At 37.6% G+C, this 15,337-nt stretch overlaps 1 protein-coding gene across 3 annotated transcripts in view; it reads right to left on the bottom strand.

Moving 5' to 3' along the window:
- Positions 1–15,337, bottom strand: part of PREX2 (phosphatidylinositol-3,4,5-trisphosphate dependent Rac exchange factor 2) — a 307,122-nt gene that overhangs the window by 135,140 nt on the left and 156,645 nt on the right. For all 3 annotated transcript variants that reach the window (XR_013178245.1, XM_077166953.1, XM_077166954.1), the window contains 2 exons: positions 6,195–6,379; positions 3,963–4,124 (listed from right to left, as the gene is read on the bottom strand). Coding sequence is in view for 2 of the 3 variants with exons in the window: in XM_077166953.1 (XP_077023068.1) it covers positions 3,963–4,124; positions 6,195–6,379 (347 nt within the window). In the remaining variant the exon portion in view is untranslated. The remainder of the gene's footprint in view (positions 1–3,962; positions 4,125–6,194; positions 6,380–15,337) is intronic.

Below are 15,337 nucleotides of genomic sequence, written 5' to 3'. Positions count from 1 at the left end.
CAAAACAGGTAAGCCAGCAACATCCAGTTTTGAAATAAGAGGGAAGAAGGTTTACATTCCAGGGCTGTCACCAGCTGTATGCCTTTGGCCACGTTACCTGACCAAGCTAAGCCTCAGTGACTTCAGTGAGGTGAAGGGAATGTGCATCTCATATCACTGTTTCAGTAAGGTGATCAACATATGCACTGGGTATCATATCTTATGCCCACTATCCAGTAGCAGCTGGCAGAAACTGTTGTGGGCTCGATGACGTGAAGGGAGCATCACCACATAGCCCAGGGCTGCTTGGTGCCAGCATATTCAACCACTCATGCTGGCACCTTCTGGTAGGTTAATAGTTGGTATTACTATTATTAGTTCATGTACTTTGACTTTTTCTTCCCAGGTAAGTTGTAAGTGTGGAAGGGCAAGAGTTCCTGAGTAACTGTTATGAAAACCCTATTGCTTATATAAAAAGTAAGCATTTACTAAAAGCATTTCCATATTCTTCCTGCCCTGTTCTGCCACAAATTTGCTTTCATGAAAAGGAGTTTTTGACTCATGTCTTTGGCTTTTATTAAAGGTAGCATTAAAGAAATACCTGCAGGGAAACACACTGTGAGTTCTTCTGCAGGGATATATTTATGGGCAATACCTGTGACATTCCTTGGTGTCACCTCTATGAAGTCTTTTGTGAGAGAATTTAAAAAATTATTTTTTTTTAGGAACTCAGTGGAGGAAAAGCTATACTAACTTCAGAAACATGCATATTGCACATGGACTCTGATGAACATGTAATAGACTGTCTCCCTTTTCATTCTGACTACCAGGAAGCCTAAAGTCAAATTTAGCATTCCACAGTAGCAACTACATGGAATCTTGGAGCTTATCTGTGACTCGTTTTTCCTGGCAATCTATACGGTCTATTCTATATAGCTTTACCCTATACCAGACGTTGTTAATTATCCTGCAGTATCTACTCCCTTTTCTCCCTTTTAGTAATAAACTTCTTAATTACTAGCTGAGCAAAAGGAGCACGGATTGAGAGTACATTTACTTTGGGCTAAATGTGGCTCTTTGACAAAAGAGAATGAGTGGGAGTGATATGCACAACTGCTGGGTCATGCCCTCAAAAAGAAACTCTTCATCTTCCACTCTTTCCCTTCCAAGGGGATTTAATACACATGGTGGTGATGGGCCAACCCTGACCTTACAGAAAAGGGTAATATCCTAGGGGAGGAAACAAGAATATGAATCCCAAGAAGATCCCCAAGCACAGGTGCCCTTGGACTCTTGTCAAGTTGGACTTCTTTGTGAGTGAGAAATATCCTTCTATCTTGTTTTAGGTTTGCATTGTTTTGGTCTTTCTAAAAGGAGCTGAGTCAATATTCTACCTAATCTACCTTAAAACTAATTTAGGATACCTTTCTTCATGTATATCTATTTAAGCTACTTCAAATCCTTTTGTTGTGTGAAAGAATGAATGGAAAGAAGAAGACAGAGGGAAAAGAAAAGAAAGAGAACTGACAACACTAGCTCCACACCCAGAACCTGCTGGTGCCCTATCATATCTTATACAGACACATCTCTGGTGCCCTATTACATCTTATATAGACCTATCTCTGGTGCCCTATTGTATGTTATACAGACCCATCTCTGGTGCCCTATCATACCTTATACAACCCATCTCTGGTGTCCTATCATATCTTATACAGATCCATCTCTGATATTGAATGGTTTTCCTTTTCAGACATGTTCAAAAGGAGAATAATGATAATTTGTATGTATTTAGAGCTTTTGAATTTTACTTATACAGCACTGTTACATCTTTTGGGGGAAGGAAAAGTAAAAAGAGAATCTTTTGTCCTTTGACTCAAGAGGCCATATTTTTTTAATTTTACCAAACACAAATAAGTGAATTGAGCTCAACAATCATAGAAAGAAGATTAACTTGCTATTAATATAGCAAATTTAAGCAGTGATCCTGAATATTATTTTTTCCTTTATGTGAAATGATTTTTAGAAGGTTACAATTGTAATACACCTTCAATCTAACCAGTTAAACATAACTTGGACTATTTAGAGAAAAAGTAATCCCTTATTCCCTCATCTCACTCAACGTAAGATCTCTTGAGCACTCATTCACCCATATCTCTGTTTTCATACAAACACATATAGACATACATGGGCTTATCACTTACTCTATCTGGAACAATACTCCAAAACATACACAGTTAGCTCTTATTCATATATATTGAAATAAATTATATTCCCTAGCATGGTGGCCCCAAATATTATGCAACATGCCTCATAATGAGGGAAATAATTTAACTAGCCAATCTCTTATTGATGTAAATAGAAAACATTTTTAAATCTGCTTATAGTAGACTGAATTAAGTAATCCAACCCAGACATGTTCATACTTAATCTGCATTACTGTGGGTGCAAACCCACATAGATAGGACCTTTTGAGGTAGTGTTTTTAGTTACCCGAATCAGGGCAGGTCTTAATATATACTTGGAGGCCTTATAAAGAGAAGAAACCAGAAATCTGAGGAAGTCACAGTGAGGAGTAAGACGCCAGAAGAGCAGACACAGATGCTGTCACGTGATGAGACACAGAGATGCAAGCCAAGGACTTCCGAGGATTGGGGTGAGTCAGCTTGAAAACGCTACTGACTCGGGAGAAAGCATGGCCTTGCAGACACTTCTAAAGCCTTCCAAACCGTAAACCGATACATTCCTGTTGTTAAGTCAACCCCTTGCGTGGTATGTGTCATGGGATCCTGGCAAACTAAGACAGATGCTATAGGAAATAAAACGTTTTGGAGACAAAGTCCCATTTATTCTACGCCTAAAACATATCCCCAATCCATCTAATTTTTGCTACCTCCCCCATCATCGGTTCACAGGATCTACCATGATGGCTTCCTACTGGTCTCTTTGCTTTCATGCTTGCCATCACAGAATTCCTTCCTACAGAGGAGTCAATGTGACTTTGAGAGATCTAAATCAGATCAAGTAATCCCTTTGTTTAAAACCTTTCAACTGTTTCCCATCGCTTTAAGAATAAAGTCCATACTCTTTCCAAAGCTCTAAAATGTGCAAAGCTTCCAAAACTCTTTTGACTGGTACTTGCCTTAGCCTCTGACTACGTTTTGCCACCTTCCCCTTGACATCTGGCCTTCTTCCTGCTTTGGCCTCTGTGCCAGCTGTTTCTTCTCCCTGATGTATCACCCTCCAACTTTAGAAGGAGAGATGTACTTGTCTTTCAATATAAGCTTTCTCAAAGAAGCCATCTCTAACCACCTGGTCTAAAGGTACCACACTGGCAGTTTTCATCACAGCTCCTTAGTCTCAGTTCCTTAGAGTTCTTTTCAGTAATTAATTTTCTCCCTGTTGAATCTATGCATTTACTCCTTTATTTACTATCTCCCCACTGGCACGTAAGCACCACGAGATAAGAGATGTTGTCTGCCTTTTTCATTCTTGCAAGCACGGTATATAGGACAGCGGCTGGTACTCAAACATGCTCAATAAATACATGTCAAATGAATGAACCAGTTAAACGAAATGAACCATTCCATACAGCTTATGCTCCAGGGGCTTCCTGACTAAGGATTTCTTTTCCCTCTGTTGGGAGAAAAAGAAAAGAAGACCTATAGAATAATTTTTTTTAAATAATTTCAGATTAGGTGGTCAGGGTTGAAATCTTGATTCTGTCTTTTCCTAGGAAGCAATTTAATGCTTTAGGGTTCACTTTCTACATCTGGAAAATGTGGAATAATACCTACTTCTCATGCTTGCAAAGATCAAATGAATTAACTGACGTAATAGTATTTTAAAAACTCTAAACCTTAAAGTGCTATATAAATAGTATTTCAATAAATTTGTGCATAAAATATATAAACAATATTAAGAATTGGCTACATTTAAGTGACAATTTAAATATTAAGTTTAAAATATATACATAGAATCTTTACCTTTTTATAGCTAGATATTCTCTGACATATGTGTTCAATTTTTTCTGTGCACATGGCACTGAATTTATTCTGAAGGTCAGCAGGAATCACTTCATTTAAAGAGCTTAGGCTGGTACAGTTTTGTACAAAATGATCATCACTTTTAGCCAGAGCTTCAAGAATCTGTAGTAATGAAAACACACACATATTCACACACAGATGCAAATGGAAACAAAATACAAAAAATGAAACGACAAGAAAAAAAGGAAACTTCAAAATTAGACAAAAAAAAACTTTTATAATTTAACACCAGAGGGTAACTTTTCTTGGAGCTTCTCTTTCGGTAGCTGTCAAGGATTTCTATACTCATTAAAGCGTTGGCACAGAGGGATTGACTCGTTTGTTTGGTCTCTCCTGCTTTGCCTTCTGCTGGCTCTAAAAGCCTACTTGGGTGAAGTGAGTGGATTTCAAAGACTCCCTGCTGGACACATCAATATACTTAGCTGTGAGAACACGTTTCCTAAATTTTAGCCAGAGTTACTCCAAACATTTATTTTTTTATTTTTTGTCAACTTGGTAGTAGAAGGAACACAGCATACAGAGTGCATTTAACAAATGTTTGCTAATGGAATGAATAAACAGGATGGAATTATCTATCTAAAGTACAAATCAGTGTTACCTGCATTGACTAAGCTCCATCTGATAAAAGCATCAGACAAAAGCGTCCACATGATATTTTCAATTAGTGAATTGTTTTGACTATCTGACCCAACTCTATAGCAGCATCTGTGTGTGTGTATGTGGCAAAGATCACTGAGAAGCTCCAACGAATTAAGCATTATGCACTATAATTGTATGTAGCATTTATGGTTGTCCAAAATCACAACAATCATACTCTTACCCAATATTTGTATAATATTGTGTGAGAGAGAAAATATGTAGATGAGAGATATTAGGTTTGTTTGAGCTCTTTCATCACCCCTATTTCCCTGTCAGGTGGAACATGGAGAGTGATTTTTATATAATCATGAGTCTAGAAATTAGAGCTGGCTTACTCATTAGCAGTGTGACTTTGGTTAAATTTCTTAACTTCTTTAACTTACTTCATGTGTAATATGGAAATGACATTTGCAGTATTAGCTTTTACAGTGGTCATATATAAAATAACTAATTTTGTGGATTTGAAATAGTTAGAAAATGAGATAAAATAATTACAGTAACTGGATCACAAACTTTTATATGGATCCCCTTTCCCTTAATAGTAATGGACTTGGAAAGTGGCTTGATTTTGAAAATATATGCTTTATATAAGCAGATACATACATGGGTATAACATCATCACAATACAGGAATTTTTAAAGTTGGCTTTCAGAATGTAAAGAATATCTATTACTTTTTTGAGATATTGTATTTGGAATTCTCTATATTATTTGTTTCCAATAAAATTTCTAAAAAAAGTTATACATGCTACATCTCTTTCAACTACACATATCTGACACAAGAATTGAAGTGTAGGAATAAAGGCAGGGAAGCTATATCTCATTTTTCTTATAATAGTTGAATTCTCATAAGATGATATAAAAGCAGGTAGAAACAAAGCACTGGCCTGTGGAGGACAGAAGGAGTGTGATTGATTTACATTGTAGAAAGGCCATGAAAAGCAAGCATGGGGTCATGTCTCCCTTCCAATATGCTCCACCCATTTGAGGATGACTCCCTTCCTCTTTCCCTATCTTGCTTTAGATGATGATGCCCTTATAATGACGTCTACCCAACCAAGAAGTATATCAATGTTTGTAGAGCTCTTCAAAAACTGACCTCATGAAATAAACATGAGACTTACCAGAATTTGATATCTTGCAATGTATTTCACTATTTCAAATACTCTTCAGAGGATCAGGTGCCTTTAAAAATGTCCTACTGCCTGTCATGAAAACCATCTGAAAGGTATTCACGAGGCTGAATTAACACAGACAGCAAACTTGAGCTTAGCGAAGCCTTCGCCATATCACCCAACACTCGCCTAAACGAAAGCCCCATCTAATTTAATGCTGCCTTCCAAACACGACCAATAAAAGGAGGTCTGAACGCATAATGAGTCATGGGGAAACATAAAGAGTAAGAAGAAGCTGACTGAGCTGGCAGCTGCAACATGTACAGCTATTTTTAAAAGCTGGTGGAAGTGGGGGTGAGGGAAACTGAGGCATACTTTCCTTAGAAAATACAACTTTGCTTTCCCAGCATCACTCGTACCTTGGCACTTAAGCTGAAGAAACCCTTGGGCTCAACCATCTTCTCCACCACATTGCACTTTATCCCGGCCGTGCTGTCATACTCGTACACCACCCCATACTCCAGATGGACATTATCCACTGTCAGACTCACGTGCTCCTTCTTCCCATCGATGATGGCCATGGTATTAAACTTGTCGATTACCTCTGCAATTAAAACAAGTTTAATTCAGTAAAACCATGAAGGGGTTAGTCTGCCACTTCAATTCTGAGCCTCTTCAATGAACTTTTAAAGAGTTCTTTTAAGGATGGCTAAATCTGATGTGCTGGAAAGCATCCATTCTTCTTACCATTTTTAAAAATTAACCCATTTGGAAAAGACAAATAAACATATGCTTCAGTGATTTCAAATCTCACCTCCGTTAGGTGAGAGGTGCAACTTTGCACATCTACTTTGATCGGTGGACCACATGTATAAATATTTATACCAATATAAATACTATAGGTACAATCATGTATTTTTTTCATTAAAAGCATGCATGTGATCCACAGATTGTACTTCAAAATTTGTTCCAAAACTATTTGTTAAAAATGTATTTTGAAATTTATTGCTTTTTTATGTATATTTCACAATTTAAAAAATGTTAAAAATTTTTTAAAAAATTATTTAAGACATAACGGTAGGGTTTCTAAAACTGCCTCAAGCATTGGATATATATTTTCGCAAAATATCAAAAAAGGATAAAGAAGACGATGTTGGAGGGGCCAAGATGGTGGCTTAAAGCAATGTGCACATTTTAGTTCGTCCTCCAGAACAACTACTAAATAACCAGAAACAGTACAGAACCGCTCCCAGAGCCACAATAGTGACCGGACACACAGCGTACCCCAGTCTGGACCAGCTGAACCAGCTGCGAGTCTCCGGAACCGTGAGTTCCCCAAGCAGAGGCAGCCGGCGCCCAGTGCCCCTCCCCCATAGGCAGCCTCTCGGAGGGAAAGGAAAGAGACTCTAACAGTAGCAGGGACTGAGTCCAACCAAACACCAATTGTGGCATTAATAAACAAATTCTGACTACTAAAAATAGACCCCCAGCTCAGGTGAAACTGGTCAAGGCGGAGGTCGCTTATTGGGCTAACCGAAAAAGAGGAAAGGGGACAAAACGGAGGTTTTTGTGGCTGTTTCTACGGAGGCTTGGCTGCCTCTGGATTCAGCAGTGGGACTACTCGGGTTGCAACTGCCCCAGGAATAGGGAGAAACAGACTGCTTTCAGGGCTATCTCCCGCGGGTGCCTTCCCCAGGGGAGGGGTGAAGCCCAACTTAGGTGGAATTCCTCTCTCAAGGAATGCAGAACTCAGGGCTTGGCAATTTGAAGCCATTAAAACCAGCTTACAACCTCTCCTCTGTCTCCACCACACCTCCAGCAGGGAAAGCCTTCCAAAGTAAAGGAGCCACAACATCTTTTGCTGGTGGGACCCGCAGGCAGACAAGCACCACATACTGGGCAGGATAAGAAAAACAGAGCCCAGAGACTTCACAGGAAAGTCTTTCAACCTGTTGGGTCTCACCCTCAGGGAAAAGTGATGCAGGTGACTCCTTCCCCCTGATAGGAGGCCAGTTTAGTCCAGGAAAACCCAGCTAGAGTCTGTAATACCTATGTAGGCCCTCCTAAGGGTGGGGAGGGAAAAGGCACCTTACAAGCAGGACTAGAAACAAGAAAACAAGAACTGAATAATTACCCTCTGTTAAACAAAACTTAAGATAGAGGCACAGAAAAAGCTGAACTGAAGGTCAAAGAACAGATAGACAACAAACTCACCTAGCAAGAAAACCCTACGTAAGATAAGTGAAAGCAATCTCCAGAATAAACTAATTAAGGTAATTAAATGTCTAGATGCCAGCAAAAAATGACAAATCACACCAGAAAAATTGAAGATATGGCCCAGTCAAAGGAACAAACCAATAGCTCAAATGAGATACAGGAGCTGAAACAATTAATTCAGAATATATGAACAGAAATGGAAAACCTCATCAAAAACCAAATCAATGAATTGAGGGAGGACATGAAGAAGGCAAGGAATGAACAAAAAGAAGAAATGAAAAGTCTGAAAAAACAAATCACAGAACTTATGGTAATGAAAAATACAGTAGAAGAGATGAAAAAAACAACAGAAACCTACAATGGTAGATTTAAAGAGACAGAGGTTAGGATTAGTGAACTGGAGGATGGAACATCTGAAATCCAAAAAGAAACAGAAACTAGAGGGAAAAGAATGGAAAAATATGAGCAGGGGCTCAGGAAATTGAATGATAATATGAAGCTTACAAATATACGTGTGGTGGGTATTCCAGAAGGAGAAGAGAAGGGAAAAGGAGGAGAAAAACTAATGGAAGAAATTATCACTGAAAATTTCCCAACTCTTATGAAAGACCTAAAATTACAGATCCAAGAAGTGTAGCGCACCCCAAAGAGAATAGATCCAAATAGACGTTCTCCAAGACACTTACTAGTTAGAATATCAGAAGTCAAAGAGAAAGAGAGGATCTTGAAAGCAGCAAGAGAAAAACAATCCATCACATACAAGGGAAACCCAATAAGAATATGCACAGATTTCTCAGCAGAAACCATGGAGGCGAGAAGACAGTGGGATGATATATTTAAATTACTAAAAGAGAAAAACTGCCAACCAAGAATTCTATACCCAGCAAAATTGTCCTTCAAAAATGAGGGAGAAATTAAAACATTTTCAGACAAAAACTCACTGAGAGAATTTGTGACCAAGAGACCAGTTCTGCAAGAAATACTAAAGGGAGCACTAGAGACAGATACAAAAAGACAGAAGAGAGAGGTGTGGAGAAGAGTGTATAAAGAAGAGTGTATAAAGAGTGTATAAAGAGTGTATATGTCAAAATTAGATATGACATATAAAATACAAAAGGCAAAATGGTAGAGGAAAGTACTACCCAAACAGTAATAACACTAAATGTTAATGGATTGAAGTCCCCAATCAAAAGACATAGACTGGAAGAATGGATTAAAAAAATAGGATCCTTCTATGTGCTGTCTACAGGAAACACATCTTAGACCCAAAGATAAACATAGGTTGAAAGTGAAAGGTTGGGAAAAGATATTTCATGCAAATAACAACCAGAAAAGAGCAGGAGTAGCTATACTAATACCCAACAAATTAGACTTCAAATGTAAAACAGTTAAAAGAGACAAAGAAGGATACTATCTATGAATAAAAAGAACAATTCAACAAGAAGACATAACAATCATAAATATTTATGCACTGAACCAGAATGCCCCAAAATACGTGAGGCAAACACTGCAAACACTGAAAAGAGAAATAGACAAATCTACCATAATAGCTGGAGACTTCAATTCCCCACTCTCATCAATGGACAGAACATCTACACAGAGGATCAATAAAGAAACAGAGAATTTGAATATTACAATAAATGAACTAGACTTAACAGACATCTATAGGACATTATACCCCACAACAGCACGATACATCTTTTTCTCAAGCGCTCATGGATCATTCTCAAAGATAGACCATATGCTGGGTCACAAAGCAAGTCTCAACAAATTTAAAAAGACTGAAATCATACACAACACTTTCTCAGATCAAAAAGGAATGAAGTTGGAAATCAATAATAGGCAGAGCGCCAGAAAATCCACAAATATGTGGAGGCTCAACAACACACGCTTAAACACCCAGTGGGTCAAGGAAGAAATTACAAGAGAAATCAGTAAATATCTTGAGGTGAGTGAAAATGAAAACACAACATATCAAAACTTATGGGATGCAGCAAAGGCAGTGCTAAGAGGGAAATTTATTGCCCTAAATGCCTATATCAGAAAAGAAGAAAGGGCAAAAATTCAAGAATTAACTGTCCACTTGGAAGAACTCGAGAAAGAACAGCAAACTAACCCCAAAGCAAGCAAAAGGAAAGAAATAAAGATTAGAGCAGAAATTAATGAAATTGAGAACATGAAAACAATAGAGAAAGTCAATAAGACCATAAGTTGGTTCTATGAGAAAATCAATAAGATTGATGGGCCCTTAGCAAGATTGACAAAAAGAAGAAGAGAGAGGACACAAATAAATAAGATCAGAAATGGAAGAGGAGACATAACCACTGACTTCACAGAAATAAAGGAGGTAATAACAGGATACTATGAATAACTTTATGCTAATAAATATAACAATGTAGATGAAATGGACAACTTCCTAGAAAGGTATGAACAACCAACTTTGACTCAAGAAGAAATAGATGACCTCAACAAACCAATCACAAGTAAAGAAATTGAATCAGTCATTCAAAAGCTTCCCAAAAAGAAAAGTCCAGGACCAGACAGCTTCACATGTGAATTCTACCAAACATTCCAGAAAGAATTAGTACCAACCCTGCACAAACTCTTAAAAAAAACTGAAGTGGAGGGAAAGCTACCTAATTCATTCTATGAAGCCAACATCACTCTCACACCAAAACCAGGCAAAGATGTTACAAAAAAAGAAAACTACAGATCAATCTCTCTAATGACTATAGATGCAAAAATTCTCAACAAAATTCTTGCAAATCGAAGGCAGCAACACATTAAAAGAATTATACATCATGACCAAGCAGGATTCATCCCAGGTATGCAAGGATGGTTCAACATAAGAAAATCAATTAATGTAATACACCATATCAACAAATCAAAGCAGAAAAATTACATGATCTTCTCAATTGATGCAGAGAACGCATTTGACAAAATTCAACATCCTTTCCTGTTGAAAACACTTCAAAGGATAGGAATACAAGGGAACTTCCTTAAAATGATAAAGGGAATATATGAAAAACCCACAGCTAATACCATCCTCAATGGGGAAAAATTGAAAACTTTCCCTCTAAGATCAGGAAAAAGATAAGGATGTCCACTATCACCACTGTTATTCAACATTGTGTTGGAAGTTCTAGCCAGAGCAACTAGACAAGAAAAAGAAATACAAGGCATCAGAATTGGAAAGGAAGAAGTAAAACATCACTATTTGCAGATGATATGATACTATATGTCAAAAACCCTGAAAAATCCACTGCAAAATACTAGAGCTAATAAATGAGTACAGCAAAGTGGCAGGTTACAAGATCAACATTCAAAAATCTGTAGTGTTTCTATACACTAGTAATGAACAATCTGAGGGGGAAATCAAGAAACGAATTCCATTTACAATTGCAACTAAAAGAATGAACTACTTAGGAATAAATTTAACTAAAGAGACAAAAGACCTATACAAAGAAAACTACAAGAAACTGTTAAAAGAAATCACAGAAGACCTAAATAGATGGAAGGGCATACCGTGTTCCTGGACTGGAAGACTAAATATAGTTAAGATGTCAATTCTACCTAAATTGATTTACAGATTCAATGCAATATCTATCAAAATCCCAACAACCTACTTTTCAGAAATAGAAAAACCAATAAGCAAACTTATCTGAAAGGGCAGGGTGCCCTGAATTGCTAAAAGTATCTTGAGGGAAAAAAAACGAAGTTGGAGGTCTCATGCTGCCTGACTTTAAGGCATATTATGAAGCTACAGTGGTCAAAACAGCATGGTACTGGCATAAAGATAGATATATTGACCAATGGAATCAAATAGAGTGCTCAGATATAGACCCTCTCATCTATGGATATTTGATCTTTGAGACGGCAGTCAAGCCAACTCACCTGGGACAGAACAGTTTCTTCAATAAATGGTGCCTAGAAAACTGGATATCCATATACAAAAGAATGAAAGAGGACCTGTATCTCACACCCTATACAAAAGTTAACTCAAAATGGATCAAAGATCTAAACATCAGGTCTAAGACCATAAAACAGTTAGAGGAAAATGTAGGAGATATCTTATAAATCTTATAATTGGAGGTGGTTTTGTAGACCTTACACCTAAAGCAAGAGCACTGAAGAAAGAAAGAAGTGGGAACTCCTCAAAATTAAACACTTTTGTGCATCAAAGAACTTCATCAAGAAAGTAAAAAGACAACCTACACAATGGGAGACAATATTTGGAAACGACATATCAGATAAAGGTCTAGTATCCAGAATTTATAAAGAGATTGTTCAACCCAACAACAAAAAGACAGCCAATCCAATCACAAAATGGGAAAAAGACTTGAACAGACACTTCTCAGAAGAGGATATACAAATGGCCAAAAGGCACATGAAGAGATGCTCAACATCCCTAGCCATTAGAGAAATTTAAATGAAAACCACAATGAGATATCATCTCACACCCACCAGAATGGCCATTATCAACAAAACAGAAAATGACAAGTGCTGGAGAGGATGTGGAGAAAGAGGCACACTTATTCACTGTTGGTGGGAATGTCAAATGGTGCAACCACTGTGGATGGCAGTTTGGCGCTTACTCAAAAAGCTGAATATAGAATTGCTATACGACCCAGCAATACCATTGCTAGGTATCTACTCAGAGGACTTGAGGGCAAAGACACAATGGACACTTGCACACCAATATTTATAGCAGCATTATTTACAATTATAAAGAGATGGAAACAGCCAAAATGTCCATCAACAGACGTGTGGCTACACAAACTGTGGTATATACTTATGATGGAATATTATGCAGCTTTAAGACAGAATAAGCTTTTGAAGTATGCAACAACATGGATGGACCTTGAGAACATTATTCTGAGTGAGACTAGCCAAAAACTAAAGGACAAATACTGTATGGTCTCAATGATATGAACTGACATTAGTGAATAAACTTGGAATATGTCGTTGGTAACAGAGACCATCAGGAGATAGAAATAGGGTAAGATATTGGGTAATTGGAGCTGAAGGGATACAGACTGTGCAACAGGACTGGATGCAAAAACTCAGAAATGGACAGCACAATACTACCTAAGTGTAATGTAATTATGTTAAAACACTGAATGAAGCTGCATGTGAGAATGATAGAGGGAGGAGGGCTGGGGACATAATTGAAACCAGAAAGAAAGATAGGTGTTAAAGGTCGAGACGGTATAATCTAGAAATGCCTGGAGTGTATAATAATAGTGAAATGTACAATGTACAAATTTAAAATGTTTTTGCATGAGGAAGAACAAAGGAATGTCATTATTGCAGGGTGCTGAAAATAGATGATAATTAATACTTTAAAATGTCACCTTATGTGTGAGACTAAAGCAAAAAAATGTTTATTTGTTACAAAATTTAGATTTTGACTAGAGCATTTCCTAATATAACTCATGTAGATAGTTTGATTGAACATCATAACAACTTCGAATCTCAGGTAGGACATGAGATTTTGTTGGTTTGTCCAGAGTGATGCCCCGATGAATCCCAGAGTGATTTGATCAGTGACTGGAAAAGTATTTGCAAGCCCCCTTCGGGGAATGGTAAGAGCGGGGAGAAATTCAACTTCCCCAAGTTGAATTCGTGATATTCTCACAAGTAGCGTGGACAACCAAAGCTATAGGCTGAGCCCCCAGTCTTGGGGTTTGTTCATATGAAGCTTAACCCCACAAAGGATAGGTCAAGTCTACTTAAAATTTAGGTCTAAAAGTTACCCCCAAGAGAGCCTCTTTCGTTGCTCAGATGTGACCTCTCTCTCCAGCCAACATGACGAGCAGTCTCACCACCCTCCCCCTCTCTGCGAGGGACATGACTCCCAGGGGTGTGGACCTTCCTGGCAACATGGGACAGAGATCCTGGAATGAGCTGAGACTCAGCATCAAAGGATTGAGAAAAACCCTAGAATGATCTGAGACTTAACATCAAGGGATTGAGAGAACCTTCTTGACCAAAAGGGGGGAAGAGTGAAATGAGACAAAATGTCAATGGCTGAGAGATTCCAAACAGAGTCGAGAGGTTATCCTGGAGGTTATTCTTATGCATTAAGTAGATATCACCTTTTTGTTGAAGATGTAGTGGAGAGGCTGGAGGGAACTGCCTGAAAATGTAGAGCTGTGTTCCAGTAGCCATGTTTCTTGATGATGATTGAACAATGATACAGCTTTCACAATGAGACTCTGTGAATGTGAAAACCTTGTGTCTGATGCTCCTTTTAGCTACTATATCAACAGAGGAGTAGAATATATGGAATAAAAATAAATAATAGGGGGAACAAATGTTAAAATAAATTTAGTTTAAAATGCTAGTGGTAAATGAAAGCGTGGGATGAGGGGTATGGTATGTATAATCTTTTTTTTCTCTATTATCGTTTTATTTCTTTTTCTGTTGTCTTTTTATTTCTTTCAAATGTTCTAAGAAATGAGGAATATGCAACTATGTGATGATATTAAGAATTACTGATTGTATATGTAGAATAGAATATCTTAATGTTTTGTTTAATTTTTTTATTAATAAAAAAAGTTTAAAAAAAAAAAAGAAGACGATGTTGAAGAAGCAGACCAGAGATGTATGTAAGAGCCATTCTTACAGCAGACAAGTTGCCCAAATTCTGCCAGATAGTATCTTGCTCACTGAGAAATTTTTTCATTACTAATTACAGTAACATTTTCATCTGAATGTCTATAACTTTCTTTCTTTTTTGCATAGGCAGGCACCGGGAATCGAACCGGGTCTCCAGCATGGCAGGTGAGAACTCTGCCTGCTGAGCTACCATGTCCTGCCTGAATGTCTAACTTTTTGACCTACACACAGTCAGTCAGTAGGTGAAAAACACCTAAAATATAAAAGTAAGAAGCTACCGAGAGATCTAAAAGTAAATATTAAATAAGAAAAAACAGAATAGTGGTTTACTTAAAACAATGAACTCTAGAATAGTGGAAATTGTAAATATTAAGTAGTTAAAAGTAGAATACTTGTGGCCATGGATTGTATTAAGTCCCCCCAAAAAGGCATATTCAATTCCTAATCCCTGGTCCTGTGAATGGGAACTTATTTGTAAATAGATCTTTAGAGATGTTACTAGTTAAGAGGAAGCTAAATTGGATTAGGGGGCCCCTAATATAACAGGATTAGTGTCCTTATTAGGAGATGAAAGACACTCTAAGAAAGGTGGGGATCCACTTTAAGAGGAATTACTGCCCTGCCAACACCTTGGTTTTGAACTTCTAGACTCCAAAACAGTGAGACAATTAATTTGTCTTGTTTAAGTCAGCTAGTCTGCAGTGCTTTGTTACAGCAGCTGTGG

This window comes from Tamandua tetradactyla, chromosome 6, assembly GCF_023851605.1.
Source record: "Tamandua tetradactyla isolate mTamTet1 chromosome 6, mTamTet1.pri, whole genome shotgun sequence".
Classification (NCBI taxonomy): Eukaryota; Metazoa; Chordata; class Mammalia; order Pilosa; family Myrmecophagidae; genus Tamandua; species Tamandua tetradactyla.
Note: the sequence above shows the minus strand (reverse complement) of the source record. Positions and strands in the feature narration are given on the sequence as shown.